Source organism: Neofelis nebulosa, chromosome 18, assembly GCF_028018385.1.
Source record: "Neofelis nebulosa isolate mNeoNeb1 chromosome 18, mNeoNeb1.pri, whole genome shotgun sequence".
Taxonomy (NCBI): Eukaryota; Metazoa; Chordata; class Mammalia; order Carnivora; family Felidae; genus Neofelis; species Neofelis nebulosa.
In genome coordinates, this window is record NC_080799.1 from 37,934,416 (window position 1) to 37,962,119 (window position 27,704).

Consider the following 27,704-nt stretch of genomic DNA (forward strand, 5'->3'; position numbering starts at 1 on the left):
GACACAAAGGTCCCGTCGGGGCTGGCCCCGCGCGCCCCGCCCCCTGGCCGTCCGGCGCCCCGGCTCCCATTGGCTGGGAGCTTGTGGAGGCGGAGCCTCGGCGGGCCAGCCCCGCGGAACACGCCCCCTCCCCAGCTAGCCTCTTGCAGTCGGAGCCGAGCAGCTGGCGGAGCGGAGCGGGTTGCAGGTATGGAGCTCTGCCGGGCCCCCCAGAAGGGGTGTGGCGGGGTGCCCACCCCGGGGCCCCAGGAGCCGCCGGGACGCGACCTCGGCCTCCTTGCGGCCGCGGCCCGCATTCAGGCCCCTCGTGCAGGGTCTTCCAGGCCGCCGGCAGGGGGCTCCGGGCTGCGTCTCTGGGCCCCCAGGAAATGCCCGGCCGCCGCGGCCTGTTTGGGGAAAGCAGGTTGCTCATGCCCGGGAAGGGGCGGGTGTGGCAGCAGCGGGAGGGATTGGGGGCTGGCGTCGGGCAGCGCTCGCGGCGTGCAGTGAACGCCTCCCCCTCCTTCTCCTGTGGGCTGGAGCCGCGGACCGGAGCGGGGCGCGGCACGGGGAGGGGGCGCCGACTCCCTGCCGGGCGGGGCGGGGGGGCGGGGAGGGCGGGGGTGGGGACCCCAGCCCTCCAGGCGGGGGCGGTCGGGGGGAGCCGCCCTGGCGCCGGGCGATTGGCCGCATCTAGGGGAGGAGGAGCCGCCGGCCGCTCGCGGAGCGTTTGCGCCCGGATGGGGGGCCTCTGGGCGGAGCAGAAGAACTTCACCCGCGCCCACAGGCTCCCTGCCCGCAGGCCCCGCCGGCCGCCCGTTTGCAGGCCGGAAATACAACGTCGTATTTTGATTTTTTAAAAGGAAGCCCCCGGTCCCCACGTCTTCTCTGGGGTTGGGAGTGGATGTGTGTGTGGAGTGGGCGGATCGGGGATCAGCCGGTTCCACGCAGGGCCTCGGTTCCCCCTGGTGGAGCTGTCTCCAACTAGGAGGCCTCCCGGAGCCTCAGTCTCCCCACCTGTAGACCGGTGGTATAACTTCTCCCTCTCATAACGGGGTGCGAGAGAGTAGAAGGAGGAGGCTAACCCAGTCCCGGGAGAAATGTCGGCTACCGTCGTATTTTTTACTTGCTTTTGTGATATTTCTCTGTCCCTGTCTCCATTCTTGCTCCTCCTGCCCTTTCGTCACTCGGAAGCCATAGGGAACTTGTAAAAACCATCGGTTCAAATCACCCCCCTGGCTTGAAATCACGGGCTCATGGCCCTAATTGTCTAAGTCCCAAACTTGTCCACAGGACTTTCTGGTACCCACCACCGCGACCTTCCTCCCCCAGGGCCTTTGCCCCTGCAAGTTCCCCTGCCAGGAATGAGCTCCCCGCCCCATTGTCTTGAAGTGATCATTTTAAGACTCAACGCAGAGCCCCCCCCCCCCCCCCCCCCGCCGCCTTCCGGCGGTTTTCGGCCGGGGCCCTCCCCATCTGCGCTCCTGCTCTCGGGGCGGCCTTGGTGACCGCGCGCTCTCAGTGCTCGCCTGTCTGCCCTCCCGCCCCCACCTCCCCCAAGTGGCGCCGGAGCCCCTCCAGGGCAAGAGCTGGGTCCTGTAGCGTCGTGGAGCTGAGCCAGACCCAGCGGGGCCCTGGGGGCCCTGGGGCACGGCTGAGGGTGCGTTCTCCTGGGAGGCGGACGGTCTTCCTTTGTCCCGTGGAGTGGCAGAGTCAGGGCTTTTCGTTTGTGTGCCATCAGCAGGGACTGGAATGGGAGGGATTATTCTAGGTCGCCCCATGCCTGACAGTTTCACCATTAGCGACTCAACTATTGTTGGCTGAGCCGTTTGTAGCTGGCACCGTCTGCGCCACGTTCGCGGGCCTGGGGTGCTGCATTACTCTCCCGTTTGACAAATAAAGAAACTGAGGCATGGAGCGGTGAGGTCTCTCGCCAGGGGTCACATAGGGGAGCAAGCAAAGAGTAGAGTCAGGCCGAGACTCGGGTCGGCAGCCTTAGCCGCTGGCTGGTGGGGTGGAGGCAAGGATGCCGTGTGGGAATACGTGACCTGGGGGTGATGGGGTTCTGGTTACGAGCTGGGGCGGGCCCGGGGGTGGGGGCGGGGCGCGGCGCTGGGGGACCTTCTCCGGGGTGGGGGTTGCTGGTCCTGCCGAGGCCGTCGGGGTGCTCCTGGGTGGGGCGGGCAATGCTGGAGGGGCCGCAGGTCCTTCGGGTTTCCGGCCTCTTCCCGGCACTCTGGGGCCCCCGGCGGGGGTGGGGGGCGGGGGGAGTGCGGGAGAGCAGTTCCCGGAGGGGCGCGGCCTGGAGGGGACTCCGGGGCCGCGTCTCTCCGCGGGCGGGCGGCACCCTCCGCCTTGTTTGTGTTTGTCTTTGCAGCCAGCTCTTTTGGCCCCGGGCGCTTGCTGGCGCTCCAGCAGAGGCCGTCCCTGCCCCCCGGCCGCACTCCCCGCCCCTCCCCTACCGCTCCCCTTGCCTCCCCCGCCCCTCTCCTGCATCCCCTCCATCCTCTCCCTCCCCCGCGGGAGCTCTCTCTCCCGAACAATGGAAGGGAATGTGGCGGAGGCCAGCCTCAGGCCCCCTCCTGGGGCCTCTCTTGCTTCCTGGGACCCTTCTGTCGGGCCTCAGCCGAGCTGACCTGCCCCTCAGTTCCCCCACGTTGGGGCCCAGCTGGACTGGAGCTCGGGAGGGGAGTCCCCAAGTCTCAGCCTCAGTTTACAAAGGAGGAACCTGGGCTGACAAAGGAGTAACTGGCTGACTCATCTAGAACCTCACCCCTTTCCGCCCCCAGTTTCCCGTTCACCCACCTGGTTCCAGCCGGGGCCCTGCCACCCACTGGCTGTGAGGGTGGGCAGGTCGTCAGCCCCCCCAACTCTGGGGTTCCTGTGCCTTCTGTGGACCAGTGGCACCTGGCTCACCGGGAGCACTTTTGAATTCCAGAGTCTCGGGCCCCATCCTCGACCTTCAGAATCAGATTCTGCATTTTGTCCCCCTCCCCAGAGACTTGTGGGGACACTAAAGTGTGAGCACCTCTCTGTGCCTTAGTTTCCCCACCTGTAAAATGGGGATGATAAATGCACCTCCCCCTGTCGTGCGGGACGTGGGGACGCATCTACTCCGCCTGGCCCCAGTGCCCTGCCCCCTTCCTTTCGTGTGGACTAGTTCGGAGCCCTCCCCACGCGGCAGCAGTGGCCTGGCCCTGCAGCTGGGTGTCTGCCTCCCCCCAGCCAGAAACCCACACAAGGCTTTCCAGTGTAAGCTTGGTGTGGTCTGGCTTCGCCAAGAGCCACACAGAACGAAGCATGCCACTTGGACCCAGGTCTTGCTCCCCCACATCTCCACCTTCCTACCCTCAGATGTGTGAAAGCTACCAAGAATGGAGCCTTGGGAAATGAATTGCGAACTCCCTCTCACTAAAGTGTGAATGGTTGAAAACACTGCCAAGCCTCCACTCCCTGGACTAAGCACCCCGCTCTTTGGCTTAAGACTGACTCATCCTTGATGGGTTGCTGGGTTCTCAGGGCAAGAGGGCAGGAGGTGGGGGCTAATGTAGGGTTATCTGGAGCCCCCAGATAGGTGAGGGGGTTGATGGGGGGTGGGTTGGGAAGGCCCGATTCTGGTGCCTGGCTGAACTCTGACAACCTAAGAGGAGGACCTGCCCCGCCTGTGGAAAATTCCCAGGCTATTTTGGGTTGAGGGCCCCTGCTCCACCCTTTCCTGGGATCTGGTTGGAGGCCTTGCTGACATACCCCTCCCTGAGGGCAGCCAGGGTGGGCGTGGCTTCCTGACTCCCTCACCTCTAGACCCTGGGTCCCCCCTCCCCTGGCTGAGCATTGTTGAGGACCTGGGGCCAGAGCTGATGGGGGGGGGGGAGTGGGAGGGGAGCACCCCCCCCCAGACCACCTGCTTTGAAATGCAAACCCTCATTCCCGCCCCCCTCCCCTGCTTGCTTTTTCTCCATAACATTTTCACTGTCCCACATACTGTGGGTTTCACTAGTTTACTTACTAGCTGGGGGACCCAGGCAAGTTACTGGACACTTTGTGCCTCGGTTTTGCCATCAGTGAAATGGGGATGAATGAGCTGTGATGCGTCAAGTGCTGTGAGCACTTCCCGGTTGCAGCACACTTTTCTTGTCCTGGTGGTTGTGGGGCTCCAGTCCCTGAGCCCAAGCTCCCGTGGGCAGGAATTAGCTGTCCTGGTTTCCATTTCCTGTGCTAGTGGGGGGCCCAGTAACTGTTACTTGGAAAGGATGCAGCCTTCGTCCGTCCTCGTCCTCGGGTGCCCCGTTCCTCTGATGCCCTAGGTGGCCAGTGTGCTCGGGGAGTAGGGGGGCACGTGCGGCCCCCGCTGGTCCACTAGTGTGCACACACAGGCAGTGACATGCCCGTGTGTGTGTACACACATATACGTGTGCATATACACATACACACGTGCACACAGCACAGTGGCTGTGACGTGCCTTGGCAGGAGGGACGTTGGTCCGAGTTTGCTGCAGGTCGGAGGCCCATCCCAGGTCTGAGCTTCGGGCACCTGTCTGCACCCTGCTTCTGCTGGGGGGAGTTGAGTGTGTGGGCCACTCACGGAGGGCGCTGGTCACAGAGCGCGGCCCTGCCTCCTCCCGCCCTGGCCTGTGCTGGGGGGTGTGGGGCCGGGCTTCGGGACCCCTCTCCCCATCTGTGCTTGGGGGGGCAGCAGCGGCTGCTGGGTTGGCTCCTGGGTGACTGGCTGCCCCCTCCCCCCAGCTGTTTTCCTTACAGCTGGACTCTGACCCGACCTCCCCCACACAGAGGCCATTCACTGCTGGGCCCTGGGGGTGGGCTGGCTCCTGGCCAGGCCCCAGCTGCTCTCCTCCAGCTCAGATGGCCGGAGAGAGGCAGGCAGGGGGTGGTGAAGGCCCCGGGGTCTCCCTGCACCCCTCCATCCCGGTTTCTAACACTGCCAGGTGAGCGGGACGGTCCCCACCCCCGCTGGACCGCCAGCTGGAGCACACCGAGCGCACAATGGCCACCAGCCGATGCTCCTGGTTCTGGGGCTGGTTGAGAAGGGAGCCCTGGGTGGGTCAGGAGGTTAAGCATCTGAGTCTTGATTTCGGCTTAGGTCATGATATCATGGTTTGTGGGTTCGAGCCCCGCATTGGGCTCTGTGCTGACCGCACAGAGCTTGCTTGGAATTCTCTCTCCCTCTTTCTCTGCCCCTCCCGTTCACGCTTTCCCTCTCTCTCTCAAAATGAAAATGAAAATTAAAACAAAACAAAACAAGAATTTAAGGAGAGAATCGTGCTCTGTGCCGGCCCCAGCTCTGGGCCCTAGGGATGTGGAGGGACCCTGTGCAGCCCTCAGGTTCCTTGCCCGCCAAGGCTGTGGGCTGCTCTTGGCATCTCTGAGGGTTGGGTGTATTTGGGGATTCGGGGATGCTGGGATGGAGAGAAAGGGGCCCCTAATTTGAGCCTGTTGCATTAATTCAGGGGAGGTGGGTATGGTAAGGGGCATGGGACTGACAGATGGACAGATGGGCGTGAGGAGAGGAAGATGCACACAATGTTGTTGATCCCTGTAGTTCCTCAGCCGGCCCCCTCCCGGCTCTCTGTCCCTGGTGCCCACCACACTGCCCCCTTGCTGGCCTTCAGCCACACCTGGGTGGGCTCTTGCCAACCACAGGGCCTTTGCATAGGCTGTTCTGTCTGCCTGGAAGAGCCTCCCTCTCTTTTTGAAAGGTTGACTCTTACTGTTCAGGACCCAGCTTTCCCCTCATTAGAGAATCATCTCCACCCTGGTACTCTGTCTCCCTGTGTATTTCTTACCAGCCCTTCTGGGAATCTGTAGCGATCTCATTCATGTGTCTATTTACCTGTTTATTTTCTGACTCCAGACTCAGGCCCTGTGTCTCTAGTGCCATGAACTAGGGCCTGACACTGATCACCTGTTTGTTGAATGACCTTATGATGGCATTTATAACAGTCCTAGCTGATAGGCCCTGCTCACTTGTTCTGGGTAGATAGTGTGCTGAGTGCTTAGCGTGTAGTATTTCATTTCAACTTCATGGCCGCAGTGTGAGGTCAGATGTGCCTGACTCCAGAGGAGGAGAAGGAGACTGGACGGAGGAAGAGAGGGCTGTTCCCTCCCCCTGGTGTCCCATCTGCTGTCCTGGGAGGCCTGGGCAAGGTGCTCCCTTCTCTGGGTCAGCACCCTTCCCAGAACTCCAAGTGTTGGAACATTCCAGGACTCTATGACCTGTATTGGTGGGTGGTGCTGGAGCCCTGACCCCCCAGCCGAGCAGCCGGGGCCTGCATGAGGTGGGGGCTCCCCGGTCCTCCTTGGCGGTGGCTGCAGCTGAGAGAAGGGTCAGGAGGTAACTATGTCACTTCCTCCAGGCAGGCAGCCGGCCTTCTCCTTTCCCAGCCAGGCAGAACTAAGGCCAGACGGCTGTGTGGGGGACTGAGGGGAGACTCAGGGGGAGGGCGACAGGTTGGGGGGAGGAACCAGGCCTGTTCCTTGGGGGGTTTGGGTTGCGGGCAGAGGCAGCTCTGCTGGGTGATGTAGGTTGAAACCCCAGTGCTCTGGGGCCACTGAGTCCGTATAAATGAGGGAAGCAGGGGTGGCGAACGGGGGTTCGAGGTTGTCAGAGCTTCGAGTTTTGTTTTTCCAAGAGTAGTGGGAAGCCTGGGTTGGGATGTTTTCGGTGTGAAAACCCTGTGTGAGCCACATAGGGCCCATTGGCCCTGCTTCCGTCCCACTGTGGCGTGCCTGGGTGAAGTAGGAGTTCGGGGTTCCCCTGCCATCCCTGCCACGGGGCCCTGCTCTGTCTGGTTCGTGTCCTCTGCAGGTGCCGGGGGACGCCCACTCGGCCGCCCCACTTTGCAGATGGGGAAATTGGTTCCAGAGAGTGGAAAGGACTTACCCAAGCTCCTCTGGCTCCTGAGCTTTGCTTTCTTTCCTGGTGACCTTGAGCCCAGGCCGAGGTAGCGCGGGTGCCTTGGCAGTCGGTCACGTGTTCAGTGCAACGGCCACGTCCTGCTCTTGGCAAAAGTGCCAGAGTCCGCTCCCCCCAGACCCCAGCCGGGTCTGATCCCACCTCTGATACATGTTAAGGGTCACCGAGGGAACTGGAGTTCCTGGCGGCCAGTGACCCAGGCAGGGTGCAAACTGACTGAGTGCCTGGTGGATATGGCTGTCTTTGCGATGGTCCTGCCACTGAGGGTCCCTCAGGCCCACTGTCCTAGATGCAAGCTTGTGACGGCCCCTGGGGGATCCAGACCTGGGGTCTGCGCCTCTCGGGTGTGTGTCCAGAGTTTCTCGGGGGAATGCTGTGTGCTCTGCCCTCTTTTACCTCCGCCTTCCGGAACCACAGTGCCTGGCTAAGTGCTTGACTTAGCAGGTCAAGGCTGTTGAGTAGCTGGAGTGTGACCTAGGTAGCTGGCAGTAAAGGATCCCGGCCCGCCTGCCCTGCCTCCCTCCCCGCCCCCTTCCTTCCCTCCCTTTCACGAGTATTGACTAAGTGCCCTGAGTGTGCCGGGGTCTGTGCTGCCTCCCGGGGGCACAGAGGGGACTGATGGCATCCGTGATGTGGGGCGAGCAGGCATTTCCTGGCAGAGCGATGCCCGAGGGAGGCCGCGGCTGCCGCGGGAGCCGAGGAGGCACCTGACCCAGCTGGGGCGAGCCTGGCCTGCTGCCGGATAAGGTGACCTCCACGCCGAGTGAGCTTCGCGCCTGCATTGCACAGCCGAGAATGTGGGTCTCCGATGGGAGACTGTCAGACACGGGGGTGGGCTGCATCCGGGGTCCCCCCTTGCAGGGTATGAGCCCCTGAGAGCCCTCGGTGTCTTCCTAGGTCAGCCATGTCATCTGAGCCACCTCCACCGCCACAGCCCCCAACACACCAGGCTTCGGTCGGGCTGCTGGACAGCCAGCGGGCCCGAGATCGGTCACCGTCCCCTCTCCGGGGCAACGTGGTCCCGAGCCCGCTGCCCACCCGCCGGACGAGGACCTTCTCGGCGTGAGTCTCGGGCTAGCCTCCTGCCCAGGGCCAGAGTCGTTGTATCTGGCCATCTCTGTGACTCAGTGTCCCGGTCTGTCACATGGGGAGACTTGGGTTGGGGTAAGGACTGGTGAGGCACCCTGTAAACTCTGGAGGACAGTGCCCCAGGCCCCTTGAGCCTGTGGCAGGCTGGGGTTCATAACAAGTAGGAAATCACTGGGGTCTTAAATCGATGGGTTTTAACCACGCACAAGCCTCTTCCTTTGTGGGACCTTGACTTCCTCAGCTGCAAAATGGGGACAGCAGCAGGTTGGGGCACAGTGCTGCAAAGGACCTGCACAGTGCCTGGGAGCTGTAGATCTCAGGCCCAAGTTGTAGAGGCTGCTGCCGTCACTAATAGTCTTCAGAGGGATGCTCGGAGAGCTTTTAGTCTAACCTGCTTTTTGGATAGAGAAACTGAGGCCTGAGAAAATTTGCTGGGGTCATCAGAGAGTCACTCTTATTAGAGTCTTTGTGAATGGCTCCCAGAGTTGTGCAGTGCACAACCTGCACAGCTGTACATAATGGCCCTGGTTACTATCCGGGGCACGGCTTTTAAGGGGGCACTGGGATGAGCTGGGTATGCCTCAGAAGAGTGGGTGGCTGTTCTGGAGGGCTGGTAGGGGCCCCCACTCACACTTTCCCCCCTCTTTCAGGACGGTGCGGGCTTCGCAAGGTCCTGTCTACAAAGGAGTCTGCAAATGCTTCTGTCGATCCAAGGGCCACGGCTTCATTACCCCGGCCGATGGTGGCCCCGACATCTTCCTGCACATTTCTGAGTGAGTCAGGGCTGGTTTGGGCGGTTTGGGGCTGGGCAAGGAGGCAGGGGGAGTGTGTGACTGACGGGCGCTGCGTGTGAGGGCGTGAGCCTCTGCTTGTGACCTGTGTGTGACTGTTCGGGGGTGGGGCGTTGGGGAGGCTGCAGGTGACAGTCTGCACGTGTATGTGACGGAGAGCGAGACAGAGGGAGAGAGGGAGAGACTGTTGAGAACCATGGGATGGGTCCGGTGGATGGGAGGGGTGTCACTGAGCTGCGGAGTGCGTGTGACCCAGAGTCTGACTTCCTGCCTGCCTTGGGGGAGCCACTCAGTGAGGCTGGGGGCTGCCCAGCCCCTCTGCTCCAGGAAGGAAGTTTGGAGCTGGACCCTTTCTCCTGCGACTTGCTCACTGACGTCCTTCCTTCCTGAGTGTCTGGAAACCCTTGGGAGGCTCAGGCGGGGCCCGCACGTCCGCGGCCTTGAGGCTGGAAGGCATCCAGCGGCCCGTGCTTCGCTCCCTCCCCCAGTCGTCAGCCTTCAGCTATGTGGGGACCGAATTGGGCACCGCCTTGCCCCTGCCCCGTTCTTTGGCCTCTGCACCCCCAATCTTTTTGTCTGTGGCAGGCCGAGTCCTACGCCACACGGCAGACCGGGCAATATATAAACACCCCGTTTTTGGAGATAGGGTACCGTTGCAAATGTCTGTTGTGAGGGGAGAATTATCCCTCCTTTACCTCTTGCCCCCCCAAAGTCCTTACGCGTCAGGCCTCGCACAGGCTCCTGGAGAGTACAGACAGCAGAAGGGTGTTAAAGCCACGCATCTGATGGGTGCGTGAATGCGTATGTGGCTGTGAAAATGTGTCTTCATGTCGCCTCTTTCTGGAAGGGATCTGTAGTGGTTTACAAGGATATTCGCAGTGCACCATGAAAAATCAGTAAGGAAAACTGGGGGCGGGGGCGAGTCAGAGAGATGGACACGCGGCATGCTGGTGGCCTGACCAAAGAGGGAAGCACCGTTGGCCACGTGCGCTTTCCCTCAAGGCAAGCCAGTTCCAGGATCTGAAGGGGATTTTCCTCTTGCTGGAGGTGTCCTCGGGGGGCATCAGCATGGGCACCTCACCAGGGTGGGTGAGATGGTGACTTGTGTCCCATAGGGAGTACGGTCACAGGGAGGGGACCCTCCTGGAACTCGCGTTTAGCACGGAAGGGACTTGCCTTCGGGCTTGCTGGGTGTCTGGGAAGCGGGAGGGCAGAGACGCACGCAGCTGGGGTTCCGGGGCTCCCCTGGGACCAGGGTGGCTCTCAACCGTGATGCTGACAGCCTTGTTCTCTCTCTGGCCCAGACCGGCTCTCCCTGCTCTTGTGTCCACAGGCCCGTGACACCCATGTGATGGACAGTATGAGCTCCTGCAGAGGCAGAGCTCGGTCTGGGCCTCACCGTGCGGGGAGGCTGGGGGGGCCTTGGTCGTGCAGAGACACGGTGGCTCCCTGGTGGCAGGGCAGGAGGGGCAGGTGCTCCGAAAGCTCCGGCTGGGGTCCTGGGTGCGGCACGGAGCTGAGTGAGGCTTTTGTGGGCGCTGGGCACTGAACGCTGTCTCCCTGCCCCCACAGCGTGGAGGGGGAGTATGTCCCCGTGGAAGGCGACGAGGTCACCTATAAGATGTGCTCCATCCCCCCCAAGAACGAGAAGCTGCAGGCCGTGGAGGTGGTCATCACCCATCTGGCCCCGGGCACCAAGCACGAGACCTGGTCCGGCCACGTCGTCAGCTCCTAGGACATGCCGGAAGCATCCCTTCTCCTGGGCTCGCGGGAGACTCTGGGGGGGAGGAGGAGGCAGAACCAAACTGCAGATGACGGTCTACCGCTTGAGATGGGGCTTCAGAGCGGGGAGCACGGTCCCTTTCAAGCATCTTCCGGAGGAAGGGGCAATGGGGACAGACACTGGCGTGCTCTCGGCCACCAGCACAGCCTCGGACCGTCCCAACAGCCTCTCACCATCTGAAAAGCATTAAAAGCATGGAAAAAGGAGGGGTGCCCGCTGGTGGCTGAGTGGACGGTCCAACCCCAGCCCCGGGGGTGGGTCAGGTGGGCGCTTCCCCAGCCAACAGAGTCCTTGTGCCCCTGGGCTGGAGGCTCAGAATCCCCAGATCCAGCCCGCCCCGGGGGCTGACGGGAGGCCCTATGCGTTTCCCACCTGCGCCTACCCTCCTTGTGTCTGTGTTTGGCCCTCAGCAAAGCGGGATCTTTTCTCTTGGTCTGTTTGGTTTGTTCTAGGGGAGCCGGCCTCACCGGGCGGGGGGGGGTGCGGGCGGGGGCACGAGAGCGGGGGTCTTTGGTGCCTTTGCAGCGGGAAGAATCCCAACTGGGCGCCTGGGAAAAGAGTTTACCCAGGAGCCCTGAGCCCTCCCCTCGGCCATGCTGTGCTCAGCTGAATCCTCTCTCCTCCTACCCTCAATTTAGCAGACAGTTCACAGCCGTGGTCGTTTAGGGGGTGGGTCGGGGTGGGGGTGGGAGAAGGGCGGGTCTTTGTTTAAAATCAGAGCTCGGTCCAGAATCCTCCGGAACAGAGTCGGTCGGTCGTGGTGGCTCGCTTCTCAACAGCCTGGTAAAGTCAAAACTTGGAGGAGAAAATGCCCCTTTGGTGATATGGGGTTTTCCTGAAAACTGGTGTTAAGAAAAGCTGAGGGTTTGTTTGTTTGTTTGTTTTCTTCTCTAATAACCAAGGCTTTTACCCAGGGCCAACCCTGTTTGCACTTGGCTGCCGACATTTCGAACCCTTGTAGATATTTTCCATACACAAGTCCTGAGGATTTTTGCGGTGGCTTGCTTTGGCTCTAAGGGTGATGTAAAAATAGAAATAGCTGGGTGGGTGATAATGTTTTGAAATGTGTGGCTTCTGTGTACTCAAAGGTCCGTTTTGTCAGTTGCAGGGAAGTGAACCCTGTAAAGCTGGCTTGGAAGCAGACAGCAATGTTGCAAAGGAGGGAGGGCGGCCGATGGGTTGTGGAAGAGGCGAGGCCGAGTGCCTCAGTCTGTGGATGGATTTGTCTTTAAGCGTAGGAATGGCTTCCTTTGCAAGATAGAACTCTTTTGCTCATGACCGGTGGGAGCTGTCTGAAAACTGGCAAATAGCTTTCGGCTGTGTGCATGCGAACGGCCCGCTGCGGTCAGCGGTGGATCTGCCATTTCCTGGCCTGTTGTGCCCCTCGAAGGGTCCTCGGTCTGCTGCCTCTGCCTTCTGCTGGGTCTGGGGTGGCCCTTGCCCTCCAGCCTGTTTCCAGCAGGCCCCCCTGGAGACACCACACTTCCTGAGCCACTTCTGCCAAGAACCTTCCGGCTCCCAGAGGTCGAGAGCCTGCGTCTAAACCCCACCCCCGGGGGTGTCCCTGGTCTTGGCCTCGCCTTGGCGGTCGGGGCTCTTTGCGGACGCGTTCTCGTTCTTGATCGGACACAGAGTCTCCATTTGCAAGAAGCTCTGGGAGGAGCCTGGTGCCGGTGATGCTGACGAGCTGGGGTGGCGTCCGGGATTCCTTCCCTCTGTCCTCCCGCCCGCCACCTCTGTCTCAATAAAGTGTGTTCTGTGCAAGGCTGGGTGTTGTCCGTGAGGGTGGAGGCCGGCTTCTTGAAGCCAGCAGGTAAGGGCGTCTTCCCAAACGAGGCTGACCCCCCTGCTGCACCATCTGGCTTTTGTGGCTGCTGAATAAGAGAGTGGGATCATCCCCTCTTCTGTAATCATCACATCCTCCAGCGTAGGGCGGCTTAGCAGTAGAGCGTGGCTTTGCGTGAGCAAAATGCCACTGACTGCGTCAGCTGGGGCTAAATGTTGATGCATTTGGATGTCTCCCGCGTGAGCCGGAGCAGGGAGAGGCAGGGCCGGCGGACAAAGCTTAGTCGGGAAGCAGGAGGTGCGAAAGCCTGTGGTCTCCTTGTCCGGGAGCGCAGCGGGGAGATGCAGGGCCACGGGCGGAGGCTGGGCCGTTCTGGGTTGGACTTTGGGTCAGGCTGGGATGGTCTTGCCCGGCCAGCGTCTCCAAAGGGCGGGTAGATCATTTTTATTAGTGCGGAAGTGGATGTTTTTACTGTGGTACTGATTTTCAAAGTGTACTGGGGAAACGTCCAGTCAGCCCCTTGAACCTGGGTAGGGAGAAGTTGAAGTAGGCATTTATTCACAACAAGGAGACGTGTCCCAGCGCCGCACTCGACATCGGACGGGGGTGCTGAGCCTGGAGAGGGTGCCCCAGTCCAGCTCCGAGTGAAGGGTTGAGCGGTGGTGGGAGGGAGCCCGGGGCCTGGCTGGGGGGGCAAGTGGCCCGACGGGCCGAGGACAAGAGCGGTTAAGCAGGAGGAAGCAGCGGTTGGAGAGGAAGTGATTCAGGGCCTCCGCCGCTTTGCCTGAATCTGCAAGATGGGCCCAGCTCTGTCGTCCAGGGGCCGCCCGCCCGCTGGCTGGAGAGACCTCGCAGGGCGTCCTGCGGACCCCGAGACCCGCGTTCCCTCCCTCGGGATGGAGAGCTGGCGCCTCCCTCCAGGCGAGGACGGCCTTCCTGGGGGTTCTCCCTCCAGTAGCCCCGGGTGTGCCCTCCTCGCGGCTGCTGAGTCCAGGGCCAACCTCTGCCTCCCTCTTGCTCAACACTCAGCTGTGATGTGGGTTTGTTGTGATGGTGTCCTTCCTGCCTGCTGAGGGACCCCCCTCCCCACCCTGCCGGCCCCGGGGGGAGGGGGAGGATTAACAGTGCCTGCCCTGCAGGGTTCCTGGGGGCTAGTTCAGTTAGTAGTAGCTCGGCTACAGGTACTTTAAGTCCCCCACAGAGGTAGGGCTGCACCCCACCTGACGAGCAGACGAGCTGGGGTGAACTGGTCCTGAGTCCCCCGGCTGGTCTGTGGCACAGCCAGGGATTGAGTCCCGGCAGCGACGTGCACACGTTGTTCTGCCTTATGTGTCCCCGTTGCATTGGGAGGGCAGGAGGCAGTGCAGAGGGAAGGCCTTGGAGGTGAAGGGCCCAGGCTGCCGGCCTCAGGGCACCCGGGCAGGACTCTCCAGTTAAAAAGGTTAGGACAAGTTTGAGTGAGACTCCATTGTCTCGCTTTGCTGTAGCAAGTTAAGGGACCTTCCAGGGAATCGTGGGTCCTTACCCCTGGGCAGGAAAGCTCATGCCGGCAGGCCTGGATGCGCGAAGCCCTGCCCCTGCAGAAACACCGGGAACCAGAGTGTCACAAATGGTGGCTTTTGGATCTGCACGGGCTGGGCTTTCTTTCCTGAATCCGAGAGGATACCACAGCTAAGCGTTCACTTCGCCATTCGTGTGACAAAGGAAGAAAAAGTCATCAGAATGAGAAATAGGAAACAATAAAATCACTTTAATTTGCTTCTTTTCATTGTGAAAGGTCATTACAATATCATTTGCAAAATTCAACAAAAGGTGCCACTGGGTAGCTGTGTCCTGGGAACCACTGTGCCACGTCACCCTGTGTGGTCATGTGGGCAGACTGCCCCCAACCGGACCGTGCGGAGACAGGCCTCGGGGGTCCCCAGCAGGCTTGGACGGAAGTTGCTTTGGTGGAGATAAAAGCACGGGGGGGGGGGGGGGGGGGGGTGGTGTGTGTGTGCAGACGCCCGGTCAGGTCAGCGGGCCCCGTGTAGAGGCTGTGCCGTGGACTGGAGTGGACTGAGGGTTTGTGGGTCCTGACACGTCCAGGTTCTAAAAGGTGACATGTGAACCGTTTCCCTGGAAGGGCCTGTTCCCCTGGGCCCTGGGGCTGCCTTCCACTTGAAGTCCAAAGCAGGGGTGAGGGTCACGGGCCCAACCACTGGGCTGTTCCCACCCCTCAGGTCACTGTGTGGGGGAGGCCGGAGCGGGCATGCAGGTTCATGAGATCTGCAGAGAAGCAGGCCACTCGCGTTCCGGGAACCCTCCAGGCTATTCTGTGATCCCTGAGAAAGTCGAGGTGAGTAAGGCCCCTGGGGAGCCTGCCGGGCACAGCAGGGAGAAGTAGGATGCCCGGGGCTGGTCTCTCTCAGCCCAGCCGGGGGCCTGCACGTGGGGGCAGGACCGCCTGTCCCTTCCCGTCCCCCTCGCACTGGAAAAGTCAGAGAAGCCGTGGGCTCCCCCGAGTGTAGTGAATCCGGGCTCCCCTGTGCCCCAGGCCAGCTGAGGTATGAGGCCCTTGGGGTCAGCGGTCACTTAGCGGCCACCATGGAGCCCTTGGTTCAAGGCCCCCCCTTCCCCTGCCACCCCTCCACCCCCAGGTGACCCTCGGGCAGGAGCTTCACTTCCGGGAGGTGATTTTCAACTTCGGTCCTGGGGTGGGACGGCTGTAAACATCCTGTCCTTTCCCACCACCAAATCCCCCTTGTGGTACTGACACCGGGGGTCCAGACATTAACGCCTGGTACGTTTTGCACAAGACCATCGAGAGGGAGGGGCCGGGCACATTCGTTCTTCACATCATCCTAGGATGATGGGGAAGTGTCCCCAGAAAACCGTAAGTACCATGATCGCATGGATGGAGGGTCTGAGTCTCGGGGTTGGGGGCGAAATCTGGTTGGAGGTGTTCCTTCAGGCCGTTCGTGACAAGTCTGGCTCCTTCCGGCATCGCCAGGGCCGGGGGTACCCGAGGCCGGACCGTGTGGGGAGCCTGGCATGTGAGGGAGGCCTGTCGGCAGGACCCCTGCCCTCCCTCAGAGGAGGGGCGCTAGGAGAACAGCTCTTCACAGATCCTGCGGGTGTCCTCGGGCGCTGTCACTGTGTAGCCCACGGTCCTCGGGTCAGTGAATATCTCGTGGTCGTTCCCGCCCTGCAAAGACAGGAAGGCAGATGTGGGCACCGCCGGGCTTGGGCTGCGGGAGAAACAAAGGACGGGCCTCCTTCACGGCAGTCCCCGGTTCCCAGGACAGGAACAGCATGAGCACCGTCACTGCTGAGAAGGGGTTCGTCACCTCCTGTTGAACTGCAATCTAGCTTGGAACGTGTAATTATGCCTTTGAAAGGAATCACGATGCTCTGGGGCAGATGTGAGGCTTATTTTTCTGTAAAGCAAGCACGGGTGACAGCACGCCGTCTGCCATCCTTTGCCTGGACCGTGCCTGAGCTGTCCTCGCAGGTCACAGGGACACACAGCCCACAGCGGTGCTGCCTTTAGAACTTGGGACCACGTGGACATGCCCGTCTCCGAGCCTGCAGCAGCCACAGGTGACAACTGAGCACTGGGCGGCACGTGGCCGGGGCGACGGGGGAACTCGGTTCATGTGACTTCGATCCGTTTAAACTTCAACGGTGCCTGTGGCTGGAGCGAGAGCCAGGCCCGGGTGCAGATCCCGGCTGCACTGCTGACTGGGGGTGCCGCGTGGCCTGGCCCTGCCACCCGCCCCCCCCCCCCCCCCCACCGTCTGCTGGAATGGTGGGGAATGGGGGTGGTCACCAGGTCAGCAGCTGCCTGGGGCTCCTGCGGCCCTAGGCGTCCACATGTTGCTTCGCCTGGGGCGCTGCTAGGAGCTGAGGGCAAGGCTAGGGGGCCCCATGCTGTGGGTCGCCCCCTCCCCCACTGCTTCCCCTCCCCCACCCCCTCCCCGTAGTCCAGCCGCTCCCACCCTCCCTGAGCTGCAGGAAAGCCCCTGCTTTTGTTCTCCTGCAAGTTCCTCCATTTTCCTCATGACATTGGACAGTCTACAAAACCTAGGAAAATCACTTAGTTTATAATCTGATGAAAACAAGTGGAGAGAAAAAAGGGCTTTTTCTCATAAAGACTGTACAGGAGAATCTGACCTCCCTTTAAAGGACTGACAGACACTGAGGTCACCCCTGCGCTTGTTTCCCCCAGGTTTCAGGAGGGGCTGCTGCCGGGGCCCAAAGTGCGCCAGGCAGAAGCGTCACGTGAGGAGGCCTTGGGGCCACGTTAGGGACTGTCCTTGCCCAGTGCCGATGGGGGGACCTGCTGGGGTCTTGCACCCGCCTTGCAAACCCGGGTGCTGTTAAGGGGTCTGGATCACTCAGATGGCTGACCTCACAGCAGCATGGGCTACTCCAGCAAGTCCACGCGAGACCGGTTGGTGGAATTCTTAGCATTAAAGTCAGTCCCGTTCTCCTCAGGACCAGCACGGTAGGTAAAGACCAGCATGAAGAAGCTGACACAGTACAGATTCGGGAGCCATCCAGAAAAACCAAGTATCTATCTGGGACACGCTCGCTCTCTTGTCGCTCACTCACGTGAAAGGAGTCCCTGTTCACACTTGAGCCCAACAAGCCTGGGGAGCACCTACACCTGTCGCCTTCGCAGCTGGGGCCGGGAGGGGACAGGAGACGGAGCCTGTAGGGCAGAGAAGAGAGGAGAAGGGAACCGGGGTGACAAGGGAGGCCCCCGTGAGCACCGGCCTGAAGGAAGGGAGGGGACGAGCCATGTCTGGGAAGGCGGCTCCGTGGCCTGTGGCCCACCCGGGGGTGGAGGTGAGGACTCGGGATTTTCTGTGAAGCCACCCGGAAAGCGGCAACCTGGGGACACGATCGGGTCACCTTCCAGATTCTCCTGCCAGAGAACGGATGGAAGAGGAGGGCGCAGAAGAGGAAGCACAGCAGGCGGGAGGCCACACAGCCAGGGTTCGCGGGGGGACGCCACTGCCTGGGGGAGTGGCCGCTGGAGCCCGGAGGGTTTGCTGCTGCCACGTCTGTCTCTCCTCAGAGACCACATCCACGCGGGGCAGTACGTGCACTTGACAGATGGCTAATTTGGCGACTCTCCAGGGGCCCTGCCGGTGGGGGAGGGAGAGGTCTGTGGAGTGGAAGGACGGGCCCTGCTGCTGCGTAAGTAGCCCGATGGGACCAGGTCCAGAGTCACAACACCACGGGAACCCGCCGGCCCTCCCCGCCACCTCGGCTCAGCGAAGCCGGCAGGAGCGTCCACGTGCCAACACCAAGCTCCAGACTTCAATGCCTCTCCTGCAGGGGACCTGGCGGCCTCTTCTGTGACTCGAGGTATTGGAGTGGGGGGGGTCCTCCCTGGGGGCAGCACAGAGCTTGCAAACCCGTCAGAGGGAGGTCACGAGAAGCAGAAGTGGAACACTGAGCTAGTGTGCTAGAATTGCTACAATTCTTCTAGGATCAGGCTCAGGGCACCTGGGTGGCTCAGTGGGTTTAGAGACTAACTTCAGCTCAGGTCACGATCTCATGATTCGTGAGTTCGAGCCCGTCTGGCTCTGCAGTGACAGTGTGGAGCCGCTTGGGATTCTCTCTCTGCTCCTCCCCCATGGACACGTTCTGCTCAAAGTAAACAGAAAAACTTAAATCGAAACAGGCTCCAGAGGAGTGGAAACCCCAAGCGGGGATCCGTACTGGCACTACAGGCCTTCCTGCTGAGGAGGCCCAGCCTCTCCCGGGACTCCAGGACCAGACCAGTTTCTGAAAGAAGACCAAGGAACAAAGCAGGAAGGGATGATACAAGACAGTGTCACCTGACAGCCCGAAAGAGAGGCCGCAGCTGAGTGCAAACAGCCCATTAGTATTTAAATCCCTCCAGGGCCAAGGTTGGAGGATGATACAGAAAAGCAGAAGGCAGTGCCTGCCCTGTTCCGTCCAAGTCTGGTCTCCAAGCCACCCAGCCCCATTTCTGCACACGCCGTGGACCGTCGTGGTGAACCCCGATTATCCTGACGTTGCAGCTGAAGAAGGGAACGGATCAAGAACGTCCAAGGCCATGGGCCCAACTCTGTAGGAAGTGGGGCGGGGCCGGCTGGACCTCCCCGGGGTCTCTGCTGTGAAGGCCCATCGGTGGCGGCGACAGACCGGACCCTGCTGCACATCAGTTTAACAAGCACGGATCAGATTTCTAGGTCCCATGGGTACAGAGGCCAACGCGACAAAGGCTCCGCTCTAAGAGACCTGGGGCAGCAGCGTTCCCTGGCTGGGGTGACCGTTGCTGCGGGAGCTTCATCAATACCTCCAGGGCCACTGGGCCACAGCACGGGAAGCCAGACGGATGAGAGTACACACTACCTGACCGGTATGAGGCTGCTTTCTCATGGGGTAAGGATGAGAGGGGCTAGAAGCAGTCACAGCGGTCAGATATATTTGCAAAAACGTGTGCCCTTAGATAACTGTACTCATGTTTCCTACAAGAGTTAACAGTTATGCTTAAAAGGAGGAAAAAAAAAGCCTGGCCCCGTGGTCACGATGTTTTGAAAACAGGAGATTCCCATGTACTTCCAGGTTGTGATCCAGCGGGGTAGAATCTGGTGACTAACCACAGCCTGGGGTGTAGGGGAAAGTGGGCTCGCTGTCCTGCCCATGCCCCCAGGGTGACCCTCAGGGTCTTCGGGTCCACCCCCTCACCCACAAAATGGGGCTGAGACTTGTGTGACAGGGCTGGGCACAAAAGGGCATGCGGGAGACTGGGCCTTTGCAGACATCAGTGACTGTATCGGGGGACACACTTGAGGGGCCTGGAACCTTGTCCCCCTCAACAGAAGAGCCAGTGCAGGGGCTGCTGCTCCTTCAGGGCTCATCCAACCAGGGGCTGTGTCCCCAGGGGCAACAGGACCACAGATTCTGGTGTCTAGAAGGCAGGCAGGTGAGCAGGGACCCCAACAAATGCTTGCAGTTGTGGTGCCCCTGCCCAATGTCCTGCTTCCTGTCTTCCCATAGGAAAGCTGGTGCCACCTCTGTATCTGGGTAGAGAACCCATAACCCGGTCCCCCTTCCTTCATCAGACTTCAGGGAGCAGCGGTTTTCCTGGGGCCCCGCTGGGCGCGAGGGACTCCCCTCCCCATGCTAACCCATGCCTGCGTGAGACCTGGGTCTCAGATATCACACTGAAACACGAGAGCAGTAGGGCAGGTCTATGCACAGGACACATCCTGTGCCTTCACCAGCCCTCTGGCATCTGGAGAGCACTGGAGATGCCAGGCATGGTGAGGACGCCCAGGCCACGGCCAAAGTCCACTGTCATGGCAATCCCGTCTGAAGCCGGACCGGGAACTCGAGGTTTGCTGGTTCACAGGCGTCGCCCACCCTGCAGGCCCCCATCTCTTCGAGCAACCTCATGCCAGGTGAGCGCTTGGTTGGCTGCCTCCCCTGCTGGGAGAGACACAGTCGGGCTACCTTTCCTGTGCCGGTCCTGGGGTAGCCACCCTCCCCTCGAGGACCTCCCTTTCCTCTCACTGCGTCAGAGGAACCGCATCCCATGGGGCTGATGGGCACCGTGGCTCATGGACACCCAGAGACGTGTGTGGTCACTGTGCGGGCAGCAGGGGCCAGATTTGGGCCTTTTGGGTTTCAAAGCCCCGCTGCCTCGTCCCACCGCACTGCTGGGGCTTCTTTGAAGCTTAGAGGCACATTTTCCTTTTTAACGTCTGTGGAAAGTGGAGTGTTGCACGATTTAATAGCATTTTGGAGGCAATGTGGGAGGGTGACGAGAGAGGCTTTTGGAAGCCACTAGGCTGCTGACCCTGTGCCCGTCCCTGCCAGACTGCCCAGGGACTGGAGGAAATAACGGAATCCAAGTGCCCGGCTCAGCGTCTGACACTGAGAAAGTGCTTTAGAAAGTAAAGATTTGTTTTTTTCCTTTTCTCAGTTTGGTGTTTTAAAGCTTTATTTTTCAACAGCCCATTCACGTAGTTCAAAATTTAAAACCAGCTCACTCTCACAGTGGTAAGATCTCTCTCATCCCTGTTCCCACCCCTCAGGAGGTCTGTAATCTGTGTTTTTGGGTGTCTTTTGACATTCCCTTTATATACTCACAAGCAAGTGTGGAGACATTATTACCCCCTTGAGACAAAACTGTCAGGTTACTTGCATTGTTGTACACTTTACTGGGCTCAGCTGAGAAAAAATCCCAGCGATGGGTCTACATCCGCTATTTCCACAGCTGTAGGGCGTTCTGTGTGGACGGACCACCGTGTACTTGTGGTCAGTCCCCTCCTGCAGGTGGGCAGGGTTCTTCCCCATCCTGCCGCTGTGTGTCTGCCCTTCCCGCGTACAGACGACTCCATCACCTGCATGGATCTGCCCAGCTATAAAGTCGTCAAGTGTCAGAATGTTTTCATGCTCCAGCTGCCCCGAAGCCAGGAAGTGATAAGCCAGCACGAGCTGTCTCCCTGGGAGTTCGGGAAGGCTGGGCGGGGCTCTGCAGCACAGCCTCCTGAGGAAGCCTCACAGAGGGCTGTGGGGTAGGTCTCTCTGGGCCCCGGCCATCCCGTTCCCTGCAGCAGACCATGGCACGCCAGGCTGTACTCGCAGCTGAGTTTTAACAAACCCTGGTTTTTGGGGCTGATGGGCAGGAGGGAGGGCTCCCCAGGACTGTCAACATTTGGACAAGCAAAGGCCGACGTCGCATTTCCTCCCTGCTCTCTGGGGTTGCTCCAAGCAGGGCAGGTGGGGAGGGGGGCTTCGTGTGACACCAGATCCCATCAGATGGCGGTGGCTGCTAGGCAGGCCTCTGAGCCTATGGGGCTTGGCTGGTGAACAGCACCTGACCCCAGAGCTGTCCGTGAAAAGCCGTTTCCCTAGAAGCCAGCACAAACATTTGCCTCAATGCAGAGAAAGAAAGCAGCTTTCCAAATGTCTGTCACGAGACACAGAATAGGAGAAGAAATTGAGAGCTAGTATTTGGATTGTTCTGTGCCTAAAGTTCCAAGAGCTGATGTGCTGTGTTGAAAGGTTTAGATGGCCGAACTGCTAATGCCCATTTCCAGGGAATCACTGACTGCATCAAGAGGGCAGACAATGGAGCAAGAACATCCCCATGGTGTTGGCTACGTCGGCCCCCACGGCCCCAGTGTGTGTGCTGAGGAAAGGGCAAATGAACTATGTCTCCCTGGTAGAAGGTCACACAGCCCCTGAAAACTCCACTTCAAGGAACATTCATGGACGCAGGGAAATAAAATATGCACCGAGAACAAAAGCAGAAAATTGAACCATGAGCATGCAGACTCCAGCTCTGGGATCATGTTCTCGCAAAGAGGAAAGATGGGTCAGCTGTGGTCACAGGTGACTTAGATTTTCTTCCTTCAAAAAAAACTTTTTTTTTTAAATGTTTTTTATTTTTGAGAGAGAGAGAGAGAGAGATACAGAATCAAAGCAGGCTCTAAGCTGTCAGCACAGAGCCTGACATGGGGCTCTAGCTCACAGACTGTGACCTGAGCCAAAGTCGGAAGCTCAACTGACTGAGCCACCCAAACACCCCTAATTATTATTTTTTTAACGTTCATTCACTTTTGAGAGAGAGAGAGAGAGAGAACATGAGTGTGGGAGGGGAGAAAGAGAGAGGGAGACACAGAATCTGAAGCAGGCTCCAGCCTCTGAGCTGTCAGCACAGAGCCCGACACGGGGTTCAAACAGACAAACCGAGAGTTCATGACCTGTGCCAAAGTCAGACAGTTAATGGACTGAGCCACCTAGGCGCCCACCCTATCTATCTACCTACCTACCTACCTTTCCTTCTTCCTTCCTTCCTCCCTCTCTCTCTCTCTTCCTTTTCTTTCTTCTTTTTCTAGTTTATTCATTTATTTTGGGAGAGAGAAACACCACGTGTGCAAGGAGGGGAGGGGCAGAGAGAGGGAGAAAGAGAATCCCAAACAGGTTCCTTGCTGTCAGCGAGAAGCCCTATGAGGGGCTTGATCCCACAAACCGTGAGATCACATCCCGAGCCTAAATCAAGGGTCAGACTCAACCCACTGAGCTTCCCAGGTGTTCCCTCACACTTTTTCTAATGCTCTACAATAACGGTATATTAAGAAGTGAGGGCACAAAAACAGATGCTCAGATCAATGGAACAGAATAGAGAACTCAGAAATGGACCCACAAACGTATGGCCAACTAATCTTTGACAAAGCTGGGAAGAATATCCAACGGAATAAAGACAGTCTCTTCAGCAAGTGGTGCTGGGAAAACTGGACAGGGACATGCAGAAGAATGAACCTGGACCACTTTCTTACACCAGACACAAAAATAAACTCAACATGGATGAAAGACCTAAATGTAAGACAGGAAGCCATCAACCTCCTCAAGGAGAAAGCAGGCAACAACCTCTTTGACCTTGGCAGAAGCAACTTCTTACCCAGCACGTCTCCATAGGCAAGGGAAACAAAAGCAAAAATGAACTGTTGGAACTTCATCAAAATAAAAAGCTTCTGCACAGCAAAGGAAACAATCAGCAAAACTAAAAGGCAACCAACGGAATGCAGGAAGATATTTTGCAAATGACATATCAGATAAAGGGTTGGTATCCAAAATCTATAAAGAAGTTATCAAACTCAACACCCAAAAAACAAATAATCCAGTGAAGAAATGGGCAAAAGACGTGAATAGACATTTCTCCAAAGAAGACATCCAGATGGCCAACTGACACATGAAAAAATACTCCACATCACTCATCACCCGGGAAATACAAATCAAAAACCACAATGAGATCACCTTACACCTGTCAGAATGGCTCACATTAACAACTCAGGCAACAACAGATGTTGGCGAGGATGCAGAGAAAGAGGATCTCTTTTGCATTGTTGGTGGGAATGCAAACTGGTGCAGCTGCTCTGGAAAACAGCATGGAGGTTCCTGAAAACATTAAAAACAGAACTACCCTATGACCCAGCAATTGTGCTACTAGATATTTATCCATGGGATACAGGTGTGCTGTTTCAAAGGGGCACGTACACCCCCATGTTTATAGCAGCATTTTCAACAATAGCCAAAATATGGGAAGAGCCTGAATGTCCATGGATGGGTGAATGGATAAAGAAGATGTGGTGTGTGTGTGTGTGTGTGTGTATAAAATGGAGTATTACTCGGCAATCAAAAAGAATGAAATCTTGCCATTTGCCACTATGTGGATGGAACTGGAGGGTATTATGCTAAGCGAAATTAGACAAATATATGACTTCACTCATATGAAGAATTTAAGATACAAAAGAGATGAGCATAAAAGGAAGGAAGCAAAAATAATGTAACAGGGAAGGGGACAAAACATAAGAGCCTCTTAAAGAGAACAAACAGTTGCTGGAGGGGCTGTGGGAGGGGGGATGGACTAAATGGGTAAAGGGCACTAAGGAATCTACTCCTGAAATCACTTTTGAACTCTATGATAACTTGGGTGTAAATTTAAAAAAGAATCGAGGGGGGGAAAATACCTCTGTAAATAGTATCCACCTTTAAAAAGTAGATGAGATTAAAAACCAAGCAAGCACAACTGAGGTGTGGTAGCACAGCAGCTCAAGAGAACAGAAAATGAAGGGTTCCCCGAAGAAGGCACGCTCCCGGTTATCTCAAGACCTGGGTTCCATTCAGCAAAGTCCCGATGCCTCGGATGGCCACTCCTACAGCACAAGCATCACTGCTAATGAGAACCTGTCCGAACGGCTCTCTTCCTGGGGTGCACGGAGTGGCACCGAGCTGCACAGCTGCAGAGGCCCCCGGCCCCCCCTCAGATCCTGCGTGCAGTTTCGCGAGCCTGCTTTTTCCGAACACGTCGAAGTCAGAGACTTTTTTCCAAAGCTTGCGTCCAAAGCACGTCACCAAAAGAAGTCATGAGCCATGCCTCTCTGTCCCTAAGAACTGGGCTAGAGGGCACAGCTGCCGACAAGCAGCGCCATGTGGTTTGGGACCAGGAGAGCGTCTTGCACAACCTGCACCCTGACGGAGGGGCAGCTCGTTGGACCGGAAAGCCCACAGGCCTAAACAGCAGGAGGTTTGTTCTGGTGCCACTGGCTTGGTCGTTAGCTGTGTGACACTCTGAGTCCCACTTTTATCATTTAGAAAGATGGACGCGAGACCATGCTGCCCAGAAGCACACTGGAAAACTATAGGTGGGGGCCTTGCTGAAAAGGCAGGTAGGTCCATCCCAGAAAAACCTCAGCAGAGCAGTGAGTGTTCTGGACCTGGCACCACAGGGATAAAACGTCCACATATGCAGCATCTGTGAGGCACTGGCTGGGTGCAGGATGGCCACAGAGCCCGAAACAGGACCTCTGGTATCAGGCAAGGGGACTCCCATAACCGGGCGGCACAGGGATGCAGACGGGCACAGAGCAGGACAGGGGTTGAAAGGGAGGTGTCCATAGAGGGGCCTGGGGCGTGAACGGCCGGTGCTGAGCCTTCTCTTGGGGCCTCTACACCTCTCTGACCTCCTCGAGGCCCACCTGTCCTGCCGCCACTGTGGCTCTGGGGAAACCCTCCTCCGTGCTGTTCCTGCTGGTGGTGGCCTTTGACTGCTCTCAGTCCTGATTTAGATTCAGTCCAGACCCGGGATTTCCCATAGCCCCGGGTGGCTCCCCAAAACTTCTGTGATGCCCAGCTCTAAACCATCCCTGGCGCTATTTCTTGAATTTCAGACGCATGAGAGTCCCTGTCTTCCTACCATTTAGGATTCCTGCCCCCAACTCATAACGCATATCCCTGGCATGAAAATGCAGTGGAAAAATGACAAAGCCCAGGGCTTTGAAATGCACAAAGGATTGGACAGTGGCTCTGGGGCAGGTGTTCTGGAAGGCATGTGAAACGAGCAGTACTGAACTCAAAACCACTCAATTTCTGCCTCCATTGAGGCGTCCCGTGTCCGAGCACAAAGGGGAGGGCCGTTAATCACACCCCTCACATAGGACAGAAGTCGTCACCGAGTGTGAGCTGGATCAGCGTGGAAGGCGGAGGAGAGAAAAAAGCCTGTTTGTGCATGTCCCCTTTTCCAGCCAAAACCGGACAGTGGAACTCCAAAAAACACTTCGGTACTTACCGGCATGGTTTTGTCTCCGAAGAAATAGATGGTCTTATAGCCGTCTTTTTCCACATGTCCCAGGCAGTACCTCTTGTCCCATCCATCAGGAAAGACGTCAATGCTGATCTGGCCTCCTGTAGGGCCAGAAACACAAAAGCTAAAGGTAGAAAGGAGGCTAAGGGCCCGGCCCTGAAAAGAACGTGCTGTTTACTCAGCAGCAACTGGACGGCCAAGGTTGATTTTTACTACCCTTGTTTGCTACTTAGGGACAGGTTCTAGATCATGCACATGTTGTTTTCCCAACATGCTTTCACCTAAAATCTACAAGCGAGACAAACTGCCAGCTCAGAACAAGGCACGCATCTGTGTTCAAGTGCTTCGCCAAGCATGTGGGTCTGAATGAAGCAAGCTGGCGAAAGAACCGGTAACAGCTTAATTCAGCTTTTAACTCGAGCTTTAACAGGCGCTCGCTCTCGGTGGACAGTGCCCAGAAGCAGACGGCGTGTAGATCATCTTGCAGGAGAAAGGAAAAGCACGTGGAAGGGGATTGCAGGCAGTATTGAGGGCAGTGAAAGCCCCGTCAGACCTTTGTCAGGGAGACGAACAGCTCACACCTCAAGGATATTTAAAAAACCTACCCCTTCATCTATCAGACATAATCCCTTTGCAATTCCAGTTTTCCAAAAGCTGTACCCCTACAAGAGGTGGTAAAATGAGGGGGCTTTAAGTAATGACTCACGAGTGCCAGCAAATCATTTCCTTAGAGCCTCTGATGGGCGCATCCTACCAAAACCCAAGGCCAAGACACCAGCGCCACAGGCAGAACTCTGTATCAGACACCAGAAACGCTCGCACGCCAGTTTGCCCGTGTAGATAAAACCTGTGTGAGCTCAGACAAGTCCCGTTTCCTTCCAGGTCCTGGGTTTCTTGATTTGTAAAACCAACCCTAACGATTGCCAAGGTTCCCTGATACTCAAATATTACTATATTCCAGAATCTACCCAGCCTCGCTCTATTTCGGGCCAAGGGGAGGGTCCGGCCAGGTGAGAATTCATAACCAAACCCAGCAGCCTGGGCAAGCCGCCAAGAGGGCTGATCACACAGGAGCCGTTTTCTCCTTGTTGAAGGACCGCTCCCGAAATCCTCCCACCTGCCTTCAAACTGGGCACAGTCTTATTTTAAGAGCACGCTGGCCCATGGCAATCCCACAGGAAACATTACCCGCTCCTGAAGCCCGTCCGCATGCATGATACCTATAGAGAACGTGATGCCTTTTCCTGCAAACTCCTTCTGCAGATCTGCTACGAACTTCTGTCTTATGTTTTCTTTCTGAGAAAAACGGAGATACCGATTATCGTAGTGCAGTTTAGAAGGCACCCTTTAAAAAAAAAAAAAAAAAAAAAAAGAAGGCACCCTTTAGCCGCTGGCCACGCGGCTGCACAGCAGTCCAGGCGGGGTCAGGGGGACTCACCTTATCGAGTTCATGAAACTCCATGCGTTCTTCTTGGCTGCAGCTTCTTCCAATGGGGGACACATTTAACATCCCATTTCGGAACTCAATGAAAGTGCCTCTAGAGAAGACAGGGCCAGACATACGTTATACTTGGGCAATGTTATAGATGGAAGAACGGGTGAGGAATTCCAGAAGGCAGAGGCTGGTGTGATCAACATTTCACAGGCTGTGCTTAGCCACACAGCAGGGCCACCAAGCCCTGAGGTGTGGCCAATCCCAGCTGAGATTAGATTTCAAAGATGGAGAACGTCACCATCGTTGGAAATATTTTATCCTGAGTATATGTTAAAATGACTATGTTCTAGATATACTGAGTTAAGTAAAACATGATTAAAATTAATTTAACTTGTTCCTTTGTTTTTTTTTTTAAAGTGGCTACAGAAAACTTAAAATTGCACATGTGACTCATGTGATTTCTGTTGGACAGTGAATTTCACTGTTAATAAAGAGCTATGAAAATGATTACCATCTCTCAAGTCCCCCAAGGAGTCTGGAAATTCATGTATCAGATACCTTTGCTACCGACCCGTTGAACCCACTGATCTGACCAAGCAAACCTATGGGAAAAGGCTCTGAGAACTGCCCAGTGAGCCTCAGTGGTCGCTAAGGAAACACGGGTCACCCGTGGCCAACTGCTATTAAATGGTTGTTTAGTAACTTTAGTTACTTTGAATAAAGATGTTTAAAAAAACCCCATTTTCCCCCCACCATGTTTCCAATTTCCATCTCAAGATAGTTTCTTAGAAAA

General features: G+C 57.6%; 2 protein-coding genes and 1 long non-coding RNA gene across 9 annotated transcripts in view; 2 read left to right on the top strand and 1 right to left on the bottom strand.

Moving 5' to 3' along the window:
* Positions 1-87: 87 nt before the first annotated feature.
* On the top strand, positions 88-14,118 carry CARHSP1 (calcium regulated heat stable protein 1). Of its 3 annotated transcripts, none has more exons than XM_058710327.1 (4): positions 88-187; positions 7,808-7,972; positions 8,650-8,772; positions 10,363-14,118. In XM_058710327.1, the coding sequence occupies exons 2-4, from the start codon at positions 7,815-7,817 to the stop codon at positions 10,523-10,525; spliced, it is 444 nt and encodes a 147-aa protein (XP_058566310.1). In that variant the 5' UTR covers positions 88-187; positions 7,808-7,814; the 3' UTR covers positions 10,526-14,118. The 3 variants fall into 3 exon arrangements, with proteins under 3 accessions (XP_058566310.1, XP_058566307.1, XP_058566309.1); XM_058710324.1 differs by lacking the exon at positions 88-187 and adding an exon at positions 4,807-4,922; XM_058710326.1 differs by lacking the exon at positions 88-187 and adding an exon at positions 6,207-6,328.
* Positions 14,090-27,704, bottom strand: part of PMM2 (phosphomannomutase 2) — a 30,547-nt gene continuing 16,932 nt past the window's right edge. Inside the window, exons 5-8 of one of the 2 annotated variants that reach the window (XM_058710319.1) lie at positions 26,915-27,014; positions 26,697-26,772; positions 25,462-25,577; positions 14,090-15,546 (exon numbers count right to left, since the gene is read on the bottom strand). In XM_058710319.1, the coding sequence (XP_058566302.1) occupies positions 15,445-15,546; positions 25,462-25,577; positions 26,697-26,772; positions 26,915-27,014 (394 nt within the window). In that variant the 3' untranslated portion in view covers positions 14,090-15,444. Of the gene's footprint in view, positions 15,547-25,461; positions 25,578-26,664; positions 26,773-26,914; positions 27,015-27,704 lie in introns of both variants that reach the window. The other variant, XM_058710320.1, reaches the window with a different exon arrangement.
* Positions 15,545-27,650, top strand: LOC131500830 (uncharacterized). 4 transcript variants are annotated; one of them, XR_009256486.1, is made up of 4 exons: positions 15,545-15,941; positions 16,570-17,717; positions 18,259-21,725; positions 27,329-27,650. It is a non-coding gene; the product is annotated as an uncharacterized LOC131500830 (long non-coding RNA). The 4 variants fall into 4 exon arrangements; XR_009256487.1 differs by having other exon boundaries at positions 16,839-17,717; XR_009256484.1 differs by lacking the exon at positions 15,545-15,941 and having other exon boundaries at positions 16,324-17,717.